At 46.4% G+C, this 19239-nt stretch overlaps 1 protein-coding gene across 1 annotated transcript in view; it reads left to right on the top strand.

The window, feature by feature from the left end:
* The window catches only part of PLPP4 (phospholipid phosphatase 4), a 54917-nt gene extending 39251 nt beyond the window's left edge, over positions 1–15666 (top strand). The window contains exons 6-7 of the mRNA XM_054163799.1: positions 8132–8302; positions 14696–15666. Coding sequence (XP_054019774.1) covers positions 8132–8302; positions 14696–14895 — 371 coding nt within the window. The 3' untranslated portion in view covers positions 14896–15666. The remainder of the gene's footprint in view (positions 1–8131; positions 8303–14695) is intronic.
* Positions 15667–19239: the final 3573 nt, after the last annotated feature.

The following is a 19239-nucleotide window of genomic DNA, read 5'->3' as shown; positions in this document are numbered from 1 at the left end:
GGGTTGTTAACTCCTTTCTGCAGAGGATGAAATCAGTGTTTCATTATCTAACAAAAGCCAGACCAAAAATTCCATTGCTGTGAAATGTTTTTAAAACTAATGCTGCTTTGTTGCAAGCAACTCAGTTCTCTGGTGGTTTTCTCTGCAGGCTTTTAGCTTTCCCTTGGCTCCCCCTGAACTCAGACAATGCTTTCTGAAATCTTTCTGGCTGCAGTTCCAATGTTCTGTCTAAAACAAGCAGAAACCTTTGGACAGTGATCGTGTTGGAGTCACAGAAATGTCAGGGTGGGAAGGGACCTCAAGGATCATCCAGTTCCAAACCCCCTGCCAGGGGCAGGGACACCTCACACTACAGCAGGTTGCTCACAGCCACATCCAGCCTGGCCCTAAAAACCTCCAGGGATGAGGCTTCCACCACCTCCCTGGGCAACCTGTGCCAGTGTCTCACCTCCCTCCTGGGGAAGAACTTCTTCCTAGGGTCTAATCTAAATCTCCCCTCCTCTAGCTTGGATCCATTCCCACTAGTCTTAGTACCCAACATCCTAAAAAGTCCCTCCCCAGCCTTCTTGTAGCCTGTTTCAGATACTGGGAAGCCACAATAAGGTCTCCTCAGAGCCTTCTCTTCTCTGAACTGAACAACCCCAACTCTCAGCCTGTCCTCATAGGAGAGGGGCTCCAGCCCTCTGCTCATCCTCATGGCCCTTCTCTGGACACCTTCCAGAGAAGTTTCAGACCATTCTGGAAGGGGCTGTAAGTTGGACTCGTGGGTGAAGCTGCCAGTGGGTAATTGCATCATTTGCAGGGAAGATGGGAGGATGGAAAAAAAACCCTTTTGATTATTTTCCTGAGGTAATTAATCAGAAAATAGAGATGGGAATGGTTGACTGATTGGTTTTGATATCACAGCATTTCCACAGACACTTGGGACTAAATATCATTTGAATTGGAGAGGAGTGCTCAGTGATGCAAGAGTTTCTCTATCATGATTAGCTATTTTGTCCTGCATTGCTTTAGCCTCTCTTCTTTGCTGATCTCTTCTCCCTGGTATCCAGTGACAGGAGGATTGGGAATGGTTCAGAGTCAAGCCAGGGGTGGTTTAGGCTGGACATTAAGAAGCATATTTTTACTGAGAGGGTGGTCAAACACTGGGACAATTCTCTTAGAGAGGTGATCAATGCCCCAAGGCTGTCAGAATTTGAAAGGCATTTGGATAATGCCCTTAACATACTTTAAGTTTTGGCCAATCCTGAAGTGGTCAGGCACTTGGACTAGATGATAATTGTCATATCCCTTCCAACCAAAAATTATTCTATCCCATTCTATTCTGATCCAGTCCACTCTATCCCATTCTATTCTGATCCAGTCCCTTCTATTCTGATCCAGTCCACTCTATCCCAGTCTATTCTGATCCAGTCCCTTCTATTCCATTCTATTCTGTCCCACTCTGGCTTTCTTCCTTCCTTCATTCAGCTTGTGGGGATGAACACAAATGAGATGCTGCCTATTAAAAATGGAACTACTAGTTCTTGTAAAGACAAAAATTTCTAATGGGGAGGGCTGAAAGTTATTTATGCTATCAAGCAATAGAATAATGCATCACTTTCTGATGTTTTCAGTAGGGCAAGGAGGATAGCATCTGATTGTATAAAGGGTATCCCTGTATCCAGGGAATGCTCTTGCAGCAGGGTAGGTAATGGATCAGAGTAAAATACGAGGAGCAGGTCTGGCCTTGGTTCTGTCACCAAGAAAATCTTGTATGGCGTATCTTGCAAATGCCTCTAGCAGTTACAGTCTCAATAACTGATTCACATACTGGTCTCTGTATGGTTTTTTTGGATGCATCTCATTCATCCTGGCTAAACTGCTTATTTGTGCAGAAGCATTCTCAACATTTCTCCTAAATTAGTGTTCTGCCCCAGTCCACTCCTTGGTTTCTGGGGAAGGAGGGAGAAAACTCTTCCAAAAAGAATTATCTCCTTCTCTAAACCACTGAAAAAGTCTCTGATAGTTGGACTAGCAGTGTCCTTGGTGTGAGCTGTCGTCTTAGACAGGTAAGGAGTACCATGGCAGCTCTTAAAAGAAATAGCACCTTAGCTATGGACTGGTTGATTGGTTAGGATTTTATCTTCTCTTTATCTCCACAATTAACTGTCCCACTCAGTGTGATTTGTGCCTGAATACTGCATTGCTGTTGTGATACCCCCAAGGAGTTGCCTTCCCAGATGATCTGCAATCTGATTATGCAGTTCATGCTTGTGCCGGAGTTGCTTGATGAAGCACTAATCAAATGGCTATAGTGTTGGTGGTGTGTCTTGCTGTGTCACTGGAAAGAAAGGAAGGAACTGGAAATGATGGTGTCTTCAGAGTGAAAGGACAGCTAGCTCCTCCTCCCCTTCTCCACTGGATAATTGAAGTTGGTCAGTTGTAAAACTGCAAAGACTTTTTGCATTGTAAAGGCCATTCGTTTGTTGGGAAAATGAGAACCATTTGTGTGTGCTGGGAGGGGAGAAGAAGCGATAGAATTTCCCTGGAATAGTTTGCTGGCCTGTGATAATTTATATGAAACATTGCTGCAGTGCCTGTAATTACAGTTGGGTATCTACATTTGAACTGTTAATTATCTTTAGCTGGCAATTGCATGGAGGATAATCATATTTCCTTCAGTCGAAAGCGAGCGTTTTAAGCAACAGATGAGCTACAAAACACAGGTTCCTGGCAGTAATTGCTGACACTCCCCTAGCTTCAAGATAAATCTCTTAATTAACAGCTGTATGGAAGTGTCCTGAAATTTGTCATCCTCCTAAAGAAGAATTCAGGGATATAAGGATTAGGCTTCTTAGCTATGCAAGGGGTGGGTGGGTGGGGAAATCTCCTGTGGGGTTTATTGGCTTCTTAATTCAAACTGTAAGGATACTCAGGAATGGTTATGTTTATTGCTTTTATCTCTTCTCTGACATATTTAGCCCTCAGTACACCACAGCAGAGCCTGTTTGAATTCATGAGGGGCTTGTGAGATGGACTCTTTAACGTTTACAGTTTCCCAGCTCCCATAATAAATCAACTCTTGCTTGTCTGTTTGAGCTTTGAATTGTGGATGTGTCTCAAGCAGACCTCCAAAGACTTCCTGGTTTTTCCTGACTGGTATCTATCCTACAAAGCAAACATTGCATTTTACAGAGTACAGAATTAACCAGGTTGGAAAAGACCTCCGAGATCATGGAGTCCAGCCTATCACCCAACACCATCTGATCAACTAAACCATGGCACCAAGTGCCTCAGCCAGGCTCTTCCTAAACACCTTCAGGGATGGTGACTCCACCACCTCCCTGGGCAGCACATCCCAATGGCCAATCTCTCTTGCTGGGAGGAATTGCTTCCTAATTTCTTCCACTTCAGGAGTTAACACAATAGCTTCTGTTTTCCTTTATTTTTTTGAATGGTAATATATTTCCTGCTTTTCTCTGCATGACCAAAGAGATTAATCCCAGTTCTACTCTGTACTCCAGAATGGACAGCAGCTTTGGTTTGGTTGTCTTCAGAGGATCTGGATTGAATTGGAAATGAAGATAGAAACTTTACTACAGGTTATTTGCAAGTTTGGAGCTCAGCACTGACTTCAGTAATGGTACAAGGCAGCTGTGCAGCCACGTCCCTCTTGGTGTCCTGGTTCATTTTGCTGTTTTACTCGCAGCTGAAGAAGGCTTCAGATTGCTTGCTTCTTTTTTTCCCCACGACCTCTTTTTCTTTAGATAAAGCCTGCAATGGCAAGTTCCTCTTGCAAATGGTGGATAGGTCAGGCTTCATTGCTTTGCACTTGCTGTGTAGCAGGAATAAATAACATTCTCCTGTTCCTGGCTCTTATAGCTAGAAAAGAGAAGCAGAGATCTTCTGTGTAACTCTTCCTGCTCTGACTGTGCACAGTCTTGGGATTTCTCTTGCTTTTTTTCTTGATGTAGTATTCAAGTATTTCTGGGGATTGTTTTCAGGCAGTAGTAACACTGGGGTAATCCATCAAAATCATAGAATCAACCAGGTTGGAAGAGACCTCCAAGATCATCCAGTCCCACCTATCACCCAGCCCTATCCAATCAACTAGACCATGGCACTAAGTGCCTCAGCCAGGCTTTTCTTGAAGATGTCCAAGGACAGTGACTCCACCACCTCCCTGGGCAGCCCATTCCAATGGCCAATCTCTCTCTCTGTGAAGAGCTTCTTCCTAATATCCAGCCTGAATTTAGCTTGGTCTTTCGTGTCTGGACTAATTTTGCTGTCACAGCTGGTTTCACAGCAGTGTACCCATGCCTATGTCCACACTGAGAGACAGCAAACTAGATGACCTTTTGAGGTCCCTTCCAACCCCTAACATTCTGTGGTTCTGTGGAAGCCTTTGACACTGCCTACCATGCTGTGTCAAGTGTTTGACAGAAGCATTCCAATCCTCTAGTGTCAATGTTTCTGCCTGTCAGTGTTCTTCAATGTGACTTTTGCCTGTGTTTCACATGTCATCTGTATGCTTGTGCTAACATGCTTCAAGCAAATGTTCAATCAAATGCACATCCCTGAAAGACTGATACAAGTACTTGGCATGGTGAATGGAAGGGCAAATAGGTGAGCAGGATGTGATGTGTTGTGAAGGATGCTACTGATGAAGCATGCAGGAAGCAAGAAGATACCCTGATGCAATCTGTGGCACTTGGTATATTCCACTATTAAACTGGAAAGGAAAAAATTGCTCTTGACACAGATTATTTGTGGTTAAATGCCTCATGAATCCCACAGTGACAGTAATTTGTATTAGGGAGCTGATGATCTAAACCTTGTGGCTAGACACTGTATTTATGCTAAGGGCTAGCAGGAAAGCAGATTGATTCTCTAGTTTTTGCTAATTAGCAGGCTAGTAGCTGTTTAATTGGTACTGAGCTGTTCCTGAGTTAACCTGGCAACTCTTACCTCAGTTTCTAAAAGGTTTTTCTCAGGACACTGGAGGTGTAGTGTCAGGACTTTGGAAAGAAATGCACTTCTGATCTAGCAAGGAAAATGCAGCCAACACCTGCACTCGCCGGGGGCTGCAAGAGGGCAGCACCATCATGAGTGTGTTCAAGGACCCATTGCATCCTGACATCATTCAGTCCTAGGTTTGGATCTGATCCAAGCCTGTTAGCTGAACCTAATTACACCAAATATAACTGTGAGTAACGGAGATCTCAGCAGCAAGAGGGAAGAACATACCTTGGAGAGAAAGGTGTGTTTTAGTCTGGTACAGAACAAGAGGACACAATCTGAAGCTGTGCCAGGGGAGGTTTAGGCTGGATGTTAGGAAGAAGTTCTTCCCAGCAACAGAGATTGGCCATTGGGATGTGCTGCCCAGGGAGGTGGTGGAGTCACCATCCCTGGAGGTGATCAGAAAAGGCTTAGATGTGGCACTTGGAGCCATGGTTTAGTTGTCAGGAGGTGTTGGGTGCTAGGTTGGACTTGCTGATCTCTGAGGTCCTTTCCAACCTGGTTGATTCTGTGGTTCTATTCTATTCTCTGACTGCCCACTTGAAGAAAAAAATAAATTCTTTTTGCCTTTGATAATGAGCTCAAAAAGGTTCCCTGGGAATTGCACTTGTGTAAAATCCTCTTGGAGTTGAATTTGGGCATTAAAATTTATGCAGCCATTTGGTGTCATACTTTTTCCTTCAGGAAAGATAAATATTTCAGTCTTTGAACAGTGTGAAACTGAAAACAAGAGCCAGTAGCCCTCCCTAAAATTGCAGTAGGCTGCTGTGCAATTCCAGTGATGAATAGTTTGTGTTTGCATTGGGGAAGTACACAGCAATCACTGCAAGTGGAGAGTGTTCCAAACAAAGAGATGGATCATTTTCTCTGATTGTCACCCAAATGCCTGGTTTGCAGTTTCACAATTTGTTGCCACTTAAAATAAGTTGAGGGTTTTCTTTCTTTTGTTCCTCCAGCTCTGAAACTGCTTAGTGTAAAGAAGATGTAGACTGTGGGCTTAGCAGAGCAAAACTTGAGAGGCTGCAAGATTCTCAGGGGGTAGTTGTGATTGCCAGAAAACACCCACAAAAGCAATCACGTTTTTAATCACAGATCATTAAAGGTTGGAAGGGACCTCCAGAGATCATCCAGTCCAACCCCCCTGCCAGAGCAGCATCACTCAGGGTAGTTCACACAGGAATGCATCCAGGTGGATTTGAAAGTGTCCAGAGAAGGAGACTCCACAACCTCTCTGGGTAGCCTGCTCCTGGGCTCTGTCACCCTCACTGTAATGAAGTTTCCCCTCATGTCAAGGTGAAATCTTCTATGTTCCAGCTTGTACCTGTTGTTCCTTGGCTTATTACTGTGCACACACACATCACATGTCTGTGTCCAGTTCTGGGCTCCTCAATTTTAGGACATTGAGACAATTGAATGTGTCCAGAGAAGGGCAAAGAGGCTGGGGAAGGGTTTGGAGCACAGCCCTGTGAGGAGAGGCTGAGGGAGCTGGGGTTGCTTAGCCTGCAGAAGAGGAGGCTCAGGGGAGACCTTCTTGCTGTCTACAACTCCCCGAAGGGAGGTTATAGCCAGGTGGGGGTTGGTCTCTTCTCCCAGGCAACCAGCACCAGAACAAGAGGACACAGTCTCAAGCTGTGCCAGGGGAGGTTTAGGCTGGGTGTTAGGAAGAAGTTCTTCCCAGCAAGAGAGATTGGCCATTGGGATGTGCTGCCCAGGGAGGTGGTGGAGTCCCTATCCCTGGAAGTGTTTTAAAAGAGCCTGGCTGAGGCACTTGGTGCCATGGTTTAATTGATTAGATGGTGTTGGGTGATAGGTTGGACTTGCTGATCTCTGAGGTCTTTTCCATCCTGGTTAATTCTGTATTCTGTTTGAGCAGGCAGAGGGGATATTCTGGTTTTCTGAGATATATTGTCAGCACCATAGATTCATTTTCTCCTGTGGTGCTCTGACTGTGCATCTCCCAGCTTGGTTTTGTGCAAGCCATGCTACTCTTAGGGAAAATAACATTCATTTCAAGAACAACATGACACAGAAATGTCAGAAGAAATGATTTCTTCTTGTCAATAGATGGGCTGAAAGGCAAAGCAGCTTTATGTGACTCTCAGAGGACTGTGTGGAAGAAGGTAACCTGGTCTGCAAGGAGTCTTAGATTCATTCAGGACTGGTGGTTTTATGTTAAAGGTTGTCTCCTGCTGCCTTCCAACGAGTGTGGAATCAGCACTGGTTGAAAGTGCTTCTAGGAAACAATGCATTTGGCAGAGTGGCTTAATGACTGATCAGCATTTTGCCTTGCTCCACCACAGCCAGCCTGAAGAAGGGATTCCTCTGTGTGTTTATGAAGATGAAATGCAAAGCTTCAGTAATTGCCTTGCAGCAGCTGTCTAGTAGACACTTCTGAAACCACCCCATTGTGCTCTCAGCTAAAATTGACCATCCAATGGATTTATCAGCAGGACATGAAGTAATAACCTCATTGCATCTAGAGTTTGGGAACATAAGGAGAAGGGCATTAAAAAAGTTGTAGGAGGAGCTTAGGTTGAAAGCTGCTTGTTTGCCCCAGCACTGATGGAGACTTCACCATTGCTCTCTACAACTCCCTGAAGGGAGGTTGTAGCCAGCTGGGGGTTGGTCTCTTCTCCCTGGCAACCAGCACCAGAACAAGAGGACACAGTCCCAAGCTATGCCAGGGGAGGTTTAGGCTGGAGGTGAGGAAAAAGTTCTTCCCAGAAAGAGAGATTGGCCACTGGAATGTGCTGCCCAGGGAGGTGTTCAGAAAAGGCTTGGATGTGGCACTTGGAGCCATGGTTTTGTTGTTAGGAGGTGTTAGGTATTAGGTAATAGGTTGGACTTGATGATCTCTGAGGTCTTGGTTGATTCTATGAGAGCACCAAGTTAAAGTGCCATCATTTTGATGCTTACTTAGGAGTCATCATTCAAAAGAAATGAAACTCTCTCAGCTTTCTGTAGAGGAGGTGAATCTTCTCAACTTACCTTTGCATCTAATAACACCCTGGAAGGTCCAGGACTTGTCTGCTGTAGAAAGATCCTGCTGTCAGGTCTCAGAGACTCTTAAGTGACAGTGTTGTGCAGTGTTAATGACAAAATACTGTAGTTATGTGCTTTTCTTTCTCAGTTGCATTTTCAGGCCTTGGCTTTACCACCTTCTACTTAGCTGGAAAGTTGCACTGCTTCACAGAGAACGGCCGGGGGAAGAGCTGGAGGCTCTGTGCAGCAATTCTCCCACTCTACTGTGCCATGATGATTGCCCTCTCACGGATGTGTGATTACAAACACCACTGGCAAGGTGAGCCAACGAGATGCCTTTGCTCTGTTTTGATTTTTGTTTGGTTTTTCTTTCAATCCCATGAGTTAGAAGAGGAGAGTGGGCTAGAGGCTTTCCTTGCTCCTGGATCGATGCTGAGGGTTTCATTACCTGGCGACACTGCAGGGGCCCTTTACTGTCCACTGCTTTTGTATACACAATGCACAGCACCAGATTTATCTACAACTCTGAGTTAGAGGGGGTTTCATAGCATCATTTTTTTACAAATAGCTATCAGTGCCACAGTCATCATGGATGGATCCAGCTGTAGCTTGGATCTGGCCCATCGGAGTAGCTCTTCATGTGGCTTAGTCCTCACCTCCTGCTCTTTCCAGGTACTTGTTGGGTGCATGAGTGATTGCTGTATGGGTGCACATCAGCCTAGGCTGAACCTTCTTTAGTCCTTACCTCCTGCTCTTTCCAGGTACTTGTTGGGTGCATGAGTGATTGCTGTATGGGTGCACATCAGCCTAGGCTGAACCTTCTTTAGTCCTTACCTCCTGCTCTTTCCAGGTACTTGTTGGGTGCATGAGTGATTGCTGTATGGGTGCACATCAGCCTAGGCTGAACCTTCTTTCTGTGGCTAGGCACTGAGAGTTGCACTTACTTGTCTACATTTAGGTCACTGGCTGCACATGATGTAATACCCTGGTTTTAGAACAGAATAGAGTAGAATTAGAACAGGAATAGAGTAGAATTAGGAAAGGCCGGGCTGGAAAAGACCTTTGAGATCATCAAGGCCAACCCATGACCTTTTCCTTCAGATCAAAGTATATTAGGCTTAGCCCCTCCTTGAGAGATGCAGAAAGATTGCCTACCAAGCTACATTGTAGATGCCCCCTCCCTGGAGATGTTCAAGGCCAGTTTGGATGGGGCCTTGAGTAAGCTGGGCTAGTTGAGAGGTGTCCCTGCCCATGAGGGAGGTTGGATTTGATGATCTCTAAGGTCTCTTAAGCCATTCTGTGATAGCACAGGTTGGAACAGATTCTGCCCACACTCGAACCCTTGCTGCCAAGTTTGATGTTTTCTCAGGTTTTTTGGCCAGGGCTGTAATTGCTCCCAAGGTGTCAATTCCACTTTTTCCAGAGCCAGGTCCTATTTAATGAGAATTATTTTGCCTTCCTGTTACCTGTCATTCTGTTGGTTCCTGTGTGTCATTTCAGTGGAGTACAGCATCTCTCTGTCCCACTGAGCACTTCACCTCCCACAGCAGTCAGCATCCCAGAGCAAGACTCAGCTATGCTTTTTATTTCCCTGTTTTCATCTGTTCCTGCAGCATCCTGTTCTCCCACAGCTCCTTAGCCTTGGCAGGTTCTTCAAGGAGACTCCTGGTCTCCTGCAGGTGCCTTGTCTCATTTTAGGGCTCATTACTCTTCTTTGTTCACTGACTCTGGGAGTCAGAGACAGCCAGGAGCACACAGCTGCTAAGGTGAGGTGTGTGCCTCACCAGGCTGGACAGGCTCCATGTGTGGCACTTGGCTGGTTTGAGCTCTGGTCAAGTGAGAGGGAAGGGTGTGGATGGCAGTGTATAGGTTTACTCTCAAGTTTTGAGTGCATGTTTACAGCTTCCACCATCTCTTGCAGGAGTAAGAACTCTGTGTGTGCTGAAATATATGCTCTGAGGCATATTATTATGGTGTGCTTTATGACAGAAATAAAATGCACCCAAGGGGTTGTAACTGTGTCCATTACAGCTGCTCATATTTTTGCCTTTGAAGTTTAAAGAGCTGGAGCTGGGAACTCAGCACTCCCTAAGAAGAGTTCTGGCAGACATTGCCCTGCAGCTGACATATGCTCTTACCTGGAAGAACTCAAGGCAGAGGCTGGTTCACTCTCTCACACACAGCACATAAGTTCAGGCCTCCTGATCTGTGCTCAGCAGAGTCAGCTAAATGTGTCCAATTAATTGTGGTGACTTTATGGTAGAGTCTCGACTATGCAGTGAACAAGGACCATCAATAAGAAGTCCAAGACTTAGCATACTGTAGGTGAAAGATGGAGTGTGGGCTCCCTACATTAAAAAGCCATTTGGTGGGCTCAGAATATTAACAGGAGCTCCCCTCTGTTTGGCTGGAGAATGTAGTATTCAAGTTCTTAGTGTTGGTACTGGTGAACATTAGGATATTTTGTTATGAATCCTGGATGTATTGACTGATTCCGAGTCTCTGGATCTCTCTGTAGGCTTTGAGTGCTGAATACATTCATCTACTCTTCAGCTGAGGGGAAATTTAATACCAAAAAATAGTTAAGATAAATGTTGAGACTGAAAGAAGTTTTATTTTCCTTTAGAATCACAGAATCAACCAGGATGAAAAAGACCTCAGAGATCAGCAAGTCCAACCTATGACCTAATACCTAACACCTCCTGACAACTAAACCATGGCTCCCAGTGCCACATCCAAGCCTTTTTTGAACACCTCCAGGGACAGGGACTCCACCACCTCCCTGGGCAGCTCATCCCAATGGCCAATCTCTCTTGCTGGGAAGAACTTTCTCCTCACCTCCAGCCTAAACTTCCCTTGGTTCGGCTTGAGGCTGTGTCCTCTTGTTCTGGTGCTGCTTGCCTGGGAGAAGAGACCTGGCTACAACCTCCCTACAGGTAGTTGTAGAGAGCAATAAGGTCTCCCCTGAGCCTCCTCTTCTCCAGGCTAAGCAACCCCAGCTCCCTCAGCCTCTCCTCCCAGGGCTGTGCTCCAGACCCCTCCCCAGCTTTGTTGCCCTTCTCTGGACACCTTCCAGCATCTCAACATCTTTCCTAACCTGAGGGACCCAGAACTGGACACAGGACTCAAGGTGTGGCCTGACCAGTGCTGAGCACAGGGCAGAATGACTTCCCTGCTCCTGCTGGCCACACTGTTCCTGATCCAGCCCAGGATGCCATTGGCCTTCTTGGCCACCTGGCCACACTGCTGGCTCATGTTCAGCCTACTATCAACCAGTACCTCCAGGTCCCTTTCTGCCTGGCTGCTCTCCAGCCACTCTGAGCCCAGCCTGTGGCACTGCATGGGGTTGTGGTGGCCAAAGTGCAGCACCCAGCACTTGGACTTGGACTTTATGGGCAAAGGAAAAGAGAAAAAATAAAAACAAAAGGAATCTGTGGCTCCCATAAGCTCAAACAAAACAGAGTTCTCTTCAAACCCAGGAGTCAGAATAGCTGCCTGTGCTTGCTCATTACCCCCAGTCAAGGTCAGTAAGCCTAGGAGTCATCAGCATAAAATCATTCAGTGACTTTGCATTCCTGTGGTGCCCAACCTGCAGGACAGGCTTGCATAATTGGTGTAGAAGTGTTTTGAAAGAAATTCTCCACCATGAGGGTGGTGAGACACTGGAACAGGTTGCTCAGGGCGGGGTGGGAGCCCCATCCCTGGCAATTTTTAAGGCCAGGCTCTGGGCAACCTGCTGTAGTGTGAGGTGTCCCTGCCCGCAGCAGCGGGGTTGGAACTGGCTGATCCTTGAGGTCCCTTCCAACCCTGACACTGCTATGATCCAGGCAAGATGGCAGCAAATCTTGAAATGCTTGGAGAGGACAGGCAGAAACCTGATGTTTCTCCACAATTAAAAATAGTTAACCTCATTGTGAAGCAGAACAAAAAGCAGCTGGAGTGGTATTCAATCAGCCCCAGTTAATGAGCTGAGAATTGCAACAAACACAGGTTCACAGCAATGAATCTTGTCACAGTAACTACATTTTTTACTAGTTGATTGATGCTGTAATAGTGTTTTATAGGGGAAATTCTGTCCCTTGGTACTTTTTGTACCATGACAGTTTGATAGAGACAGTCTGACTGGTACGATATCAGTCGGCTTCCAGTCTGGGTAGGAGGAGCTTCTGTCTGCTTGCAGAAACTGTGTGCACACAATCACCTTCTGAAATGTTCCTGGAGCCTCTGTTATATTTGTTGGTGATAGATTTGTTGCATCCTTTTGTGTGTAGGAAGAGAGCACAGGATTAGAAGGGACCACAGGATGTTAAGGGTTGGAAGGAACCTCCGGAGATCATTGAGTCCAAACCCCTGCCAGAGCAGGACCAGAGAATCCAGCACAGCTCACACAGGAACACATCCAGACAGGGCTGGAAAGTCTCCAGAGAAGGAGACTCCACAACTTCTCTGGACAGCCTGTTCCAGGGCTCTCTGACCCTCATAGTGAAGAAGTTCCTCCTCATGTTGAGGTGGAACCTCCTGTGCTGGAGTTTATATCCATTGTCCTATCACACAGGGTTCAAGTGAGCAGAGCCTGTCCCCTCCCTCTTGTCACTCAGCCCTCAGATATCTATAAACATTTATTAACTCCCCTCTCAGTCTTCTCTCCTCCAGACTGAGCAGCCCCAGGGCTCAGCCTCACCAGGCAGTGCTGCAGTCCCTTCAGCATCCTGGTAGCTCTCCGTTGGCCTCTCCCCAGTAGATCCCTGTCCTTCTTGAACTGGGGATCTGCTAGGCCATTCAGCTGAGCCCTCTTCCCCTACAGATAGCTATGACTTGTAATCACATTTCTTACATTCATCCATCTCACTCTTAATTTTTCCAGGATTTCTTGCCTTAGCCATTCCTATTAAAAAGGCTCTTCAGCTCCTCCCTGCTCTGATGATTGCAAGGCACTTATTACCCACTGAAAACTGAACCACATGCCCTCTGTTCTACGAGGTAATAGACTGACAAATTAGGGCTTTTAATCTGTGTTGAAGGATACTGGGCAAAACCAATCTGTATTGATTTCCCCTTTGTCATTCAACTCGGTGATTCACCTTGTTTATTACACTCTGGTTTCTTTGTAATTGGAAGTAAAACGCAGGGAGGGAAACAGAGAGGATATGGTCCAGGGTAAAACACAGTGCCAGTGCCTTTTGCCTCACTTCCCTTATTGTTTGTCTTCAGATCTGAGGCTTTCATGTGTTTTCAGTAAAACTTTGCTCTAATTGCTTGAAAATGAGACCCAAGATGAGACAGGTACATCAGTAAGAGTCAGGCAGAAGCTGACAACAGAATGCATCCTCTTCCCCTCCAGCTGCTCTGTGGCTCCCGTGGACAACTTGAAATTGCCCACGTGTGAGCACTGCAAGTAGCTCATAGAATGGCTTTATTTTGTCTTATTTTCTTTGGTAGGAATCCTGGATGGTAAAGAGCATCAAAGAAAGCTATTCGGAAGGTGTTGAATCAGTTAGCAGCCATAAATAGTTTTTGACCTTTCAGGTGGTTGTAGGAAGAATTCATTCCTGCTGGAAATAGCTCTTGACAGCTGTCTTCCTCAGGGGCCTTTCAGGAGCTGCAAGTGAAATGCATCGTTCTAGCTACAGAGCCCCCTCCCTGAGGGAAGATAATTTTCCATCTTCTATCCTGCCTGCTCCTTGTCAGCACTGGAGAATGCTTTCCAGCACACAAACCAGCCAAGAGTGGGTCTGGTGCCGTCTTTCCTGGGGGTCCTTGGGCAGAGGTGAGGAGCAGTCTGCAGTCAGTGCAGTAGTTTAAGCTGTAGCTGTCAGTGGGAGAGCTGTGAACAGCAAAAATCAGCTGCAAATAGAAAACCTGGTGGTGGGGACTGTAAATCATGGCAAACTGGATGAGGGTTACTTAGACACATCACACAAATGGATGTTTGGATGTGGTGCTTGGGGCTATGGTTTAGGGGTGACCCTGGTAGAGCAGGGCTCTGGGTTGGACTTAGTGATCCTGAGGCTCTTTTCCAACCTGAATGTTTCTGTGATTCTGTGCAATGTTGGCCAGCAGGGAGCTGGCACATGGTGAACGTCTAAAGCCCCATGGAGACTGTTCTGTTCCCCTCGTTCACCTTATGAAACAGCCACCTGCATTGTGGGTATTCAGAAGGTTAGAGATGTCCCCAGCAAAATGCTGTCCTGTGTGATTGTGGTGTTTGGCTCCAGCTTCTTTATGAAAATGTGGAGTTCACATTTCCTGAGTTGAACTCTTCCAGGTCAACCAACTGACTTCTGTTTGCCATTGTCACTACTGAGTGACTTTTCCATGGCTACAAGGAGACCTTATTGTGGCCTTCCAGTATCTGAAGGGGGCTACAAGAAAGCTGGGAAGGGACTTTTAAGGGTGTCAGGGAGTGATAGGACTGGGGGGGATGGAGCAAAACTAGAAATGGGTAGATTGAGATTGGATGTTAGGAAGAAGTTCTTCCCCATGAGGGTGGTGAGAGACTGGCACAGGTTGCCCAGGGAGGTGGTGGAAGCCTCATCCCTGGAGGTGTTTGCAGCCAGGCTGGATGTGGCTGTGAGCAACCTGCTGTAGTGTGAGGTGTCCCTGCCCATGGCAGGGGGGTTGGAACTGGCTGAGCCTTGAGGTCCCTTCCCACCCTGACAGTTCTGTGGTTCTGTGCTAACCTGCTTCTGCTTTTGTTGCTTTTCTTCTCCAGATGCTTTCGTCGGAGGAGTCATCGGCCTCATTTTTGCTTATATTTGCTACAGACAGCACTACCCTCCCTTGGCTAACACAGCTTGCCACAAATCTTACGTCAGCCTGCTAGATCAGAACTCTGTGAAGAAAGAAGAGAGACCTACAGCAGACAATGCAACTGGCCTGCCTCTGGAGGGGATAACTGAAGGTCCTGTATGACTTTAAGAAATGGGCTGAACGAACTTATAGCTTTCTCACATTTCCTTCAAACTGGTCTCCTAACACAGTCTTTCTTACTGTATGTTTTGGGGTTTTTTTCCCCTTTTGTTTCCTTTTTACAAAGAGGAATTAAATCTCTTTCTTTTTAATGCCATCACACTGTCATACTTTTAAGTTTTCAGTTGGGGTTGATGTGCTGAAGGATCTCTTCTCAGCCTACTGCAAAGTGACAGACTACCTGAGGGAAGGGTGGGGGAGAGCATCAATAAAAACAGCTCCATGTGGTTAGGAGAGTAGCTTTCAGAAGGTGTGATTGAGGAGAAGGTAGATCTGGAAACAGATTTCCTGAGGCACTAAGTGTCTGCTGGAAAGTTCTGGTTGTTCCAGCACTCATTGATTTTGATGGGTGGTGAGTACACACAGCACCTTTCATCAGATAGTCAGCATCTGTTGCAGGCCAGCCATTCCTTTGTATGATTTGCTGAGTCAGGGCATCATCCTTAGGTTTCTATTGGTGCCATCTAACCTTTAAAGAAATCTCCACATGCTGGTAGAACTTAGTATTGATTGTCAAGTTGTGAGGAGGTCATTCTGAGCTACTAATGACCAGGCAGCCGAAAGGTGTGAGCGGCTGAAGCGTTTCCAAGAGCCTTGGCATTAGTAGTTCCCCAGCATGGTTCTGGCATTCAGGAAATTCCACACTGTTAACATTCTCAGCTTCCAATAACATACAGGATGGTCTAGAAACTTGCTGTTACATCATTAGCAGTTCTTTTTCGAGAGCTCTTGCAGTAATTGCCATCAAACAGCAACAAAAGAAGGAAAGGAGCAGCCAGGACGTTCAACGAGCTGAAGGCTTCAAAGCCAATTCTAAAAGAAATCCCAGAGCTGGTGAGAATAAAGAAACCCAAATGTTTGCTGTGGATCCCAGTGTGCCATGTTTATTCTTGTGTAGTGACTTCCTGCAGCGTTGGTGACCTCCAGAAATGCAAAAGTTGTCATTTGTGACTTTGGGCACCCGACCATGAGTGCTTGCCGTGGCCTCCAGCACTGTAACATAGCCAGGGGAATGCTGCAGACTCTTCCTCTAGATCCATTCCACACTTTCAGCTCAACATGGAGCATGGTGTTTGCCAAGGTTGGCTTGCTGCCTGAGTTGAAACTCGCCTGAATCACAACCACTGTGGGTATAGAGGAGATGGCTAAGTGTATGACCTTAGTGAATTTATTGATGGTAGGATCCTGCTTTGTTGTGTATGCAGTATGCATCAGGTTCCTGTGAGATGATGTACCTTGGGCTGGCAGAATGTCAGGTTCCAGAGGGTTTATCCTGTGAAAATGCAGGCAGATGGTCCAGACCACACCTTGGCAGCTGAGCGTTTCTTAGCTGGAGCTGTTGGTGAAAGCAATCAGGATAGCATTGATCAGTGACCATTGCTGTGGTGCTCTGGACTGGAAGAGGCTGCTGCCATCACGACAGTTCCTGAGTTCCTGTTGGAGTAGGTGTTGGCCTTGTGGGCATTTTGTGATTCAGACAGCTCAGTGTCTTCGTGGAAGGCTTGTCCTTTACTTTTCTCAAAGGTAAGCTCTGCAGGTGTGGTTGAGAGGAGCTAACTTCCTGATGGGCAGCACTTGAACTTCTCCAGAAGGCAAGGCAGGTAGAATGCCTTTAAAGAGAAGGGTAGTAGTGGTGCACTACAGAAGCAACCTGTGTATAGACTTCTATGATGTTTGGCAATGTTTGTAAGTAGGAAATGACATACAGGAACAGGATGTAGTAGGCATGAACCCAAGAGGGTTTGGGAGTAATAAGCCTAATCTAAATGAAAAACTGGCTCCGGTTTGACCATGCCAGTTATAGGTAGGATTTGTCTCCTGACAGCTGCAGTATTCTGAGCTCTAGAACAGAGGCAGCTGCCCAGCTTCACTGTGGATTTGCTGGTGGGTATCTGCAAGTCCCCAAAGCCAGCAGCAGCAGAGCAAAATTACTCTGGCATTGCATTTGCACTGAAGTTGACAGGACCCTCCTCTGGTGGAACTGAGGTCTTGCTCTCGAAATCCACAGAGCGTAGTGGAGGCTTAATCTTTCTGCAGTTTTTAAAGCATCCTACAGAATTCTGTAACAGGGATATCATTCTCTCTTGCTTCATATGGGAGGAGTAGTGAAAGCCCTGGAGTTCAGGGTATGGTGTGTGCACAGGGCTAAGCCATCAGCTGTTTCTTTCAGCAGGAACCACCCTCGTCTTCCAGGTTATATGCAAATGTTAAAAGGGGAAAAAAGATAACAAAGAAATCTTCAATCGAAATGAGAAGTTTAACACTGATGCCTAGAGAGCATTTTGCATGTTTTTGTATAGATCTGGCTTATTCTGACAAAGGAGTGGGGCCTCCTAGCTGTGCTCTTGTACACATTCCCAGTATTAGTATAATGGCTTTTGATACAAACAAGCTCTCTTCTTTGGCGTGGGGGAAGCTTCTACAGCCCTCCAGTGCAGAAGCTTGGAAGGTGGAAGTGTGGTGCAGCAGAAATACTGACACTGCAGGAGCCATTGGTGAGCCCTGCAAAGCAGTAAAGGATAACAGGTTCTGGTGGGAATTGTGAAGTCCAAAGTGGTGAAATAGAGACTGTAAAAGCCTTGATTAAAAAAAAGTCATTTAAATGATGAAGGACTCAATGGAATGAAGCTTGTAGAGGGATCTGCAGGCACTGTGCTGGCCAGTGCAAAGTCAGTGGAGGGAAGGCATTTTTTGTGGGTCAATGTGTTTTAATCTCATGCTTTCTCAATGTGAAGGAGATGTAATGTTGTAATGCACCAATAAAACAACACATGACTGTGGGTTTGTACAGATCTGTGTTATCATTATTTGGGTTGGGGCTTTCTTTGAGAAGAATAACATTTACCAGCAGGTTTTGGTTTATAAACCATGTGGAGTATTACCATACTGGGGATGTGTGGCTGGAAAGCTGTCTGGCAAAAAGGGACCTGGGGGTGCTAATGGACAAGCAGCTGAATAGGAGCCAGCAGTGTGCCCAGGTGGCTGAGAAAGCCAATGGCATCCTGGCTGGGATTAGAAATGCTGTGTTCAGCAGGGGCAGGGAGGGGATTGTCCCCTGGGACTCAGCTCTGGTGAGGCCATACCTGGAGTGTTGTGTCCAGCTTTGGGCACCTCAATACAAGAGAGATGTGGAGGTGCTGGAGCCAGGGCAGAGGAGGGCAAGGAAGCTGTGGAGGAAGCTGGCCTGGAGAATAAATCTGATGAAGAGCAACTGAAGGAGCTGGGGATGGTTAGTGTGGAAAAGAGGAGGCTGAGGGGAGACCTCCTGGCTCTCTACAGCTACCTGAAAGGACATTGTAGAGAGGCTGGTGCTGGTCTCTGCTCACAGGTAATTAGTGATAGAACAAGAGGGAATGGCCTCAAGCTGTGACTGGATAGGTTTAGACTGGACATTTGAAAACATTTTTTCCCAGCCAGAGTGGTCAGGGATTGGAATGTGCTGCCCAGGGGGGTGGTGGAGTCCCCAACCCTGGATGTGTTTAAAGGTGGTTTGGATGTGGTGCTTGCTTGGGACTATGGTTTAGGGGTGACCCTTGTAGAGTAGCATTCTGGGCAGTGCTGATGCCACTAAAATGGAACAGGCTTCCTCCTTTCACCAGAGAAGGTTGTCCAGGAAAATGTGCAGTGGAAGTCTGCAAGGTTGAAATGTCAAAACATTTAACCAGCTAAGCTGCAGCAGACACCTTTCATCTGTCAGGTTCCATACTTCACATAATACTGGGAGTGCCATATTTCATAACATGGTTAGACTAGAAAAGGATAGCAAAATCTAGTTGCATGCAGCAGAAACAGCCTGAAACCACAAGAAGCTGGAGGCTGTGACCCAGGCAGCAAAATGTCCCTGGGCTGAGTGGGGGCTGGACAAGATGACCTTTGGAGGTCCCTTCCAACCCAGACCATTCTGTGAGCACACATCTCAGGCAATGTGTTAGGAGTAGAGCTGCAGTGTTTATGCTGATTCATTTGTGGCTTTTGGTGTGTGGAATGTAGTCTGATTTCACTCTCATGCCCTGTGCATACAGCAGGCTCTTTCTAGTGAATGTGAAAACAGAACTTGAAAAGAACATCCAACCTTATTTTTCTACTCTGAGTTCAGAGGAGCTGCCCTGGATCACTGAGCTCATCCCATGTGGAATGAAGCCTTCTCACAGCTTTTGCTCACAAGAGTACAATTGCCAAAATATTGCAACTGATGTGACTGCAGTGTAGTTTTCTTGTGACAACATGTGGACACTGCAGGGTTGCTCTGACCAGCAGGCACCAGTACAGGTGGTGGAAGCCTCCTGC

This window comes from Dryobates pubescens, chromosome 8 (genome assembly GCF_014839835.1).
Source record: "Dryobates pubescens isolate bDryPub1 chromosome 8, bDryPub1.pri, whole genome shotgun sequence".
NCBI classification, from domain to species: Eukaryota; Metazoa; Chordata; class Aves; order Piciformes; family Picidae; genus Dryobates; species Dryobates pubescens.
Note: the sequence above shows the minus strand (reverse complement) of the source record. Positions and strands in the feature narration are given on the sequence as shown.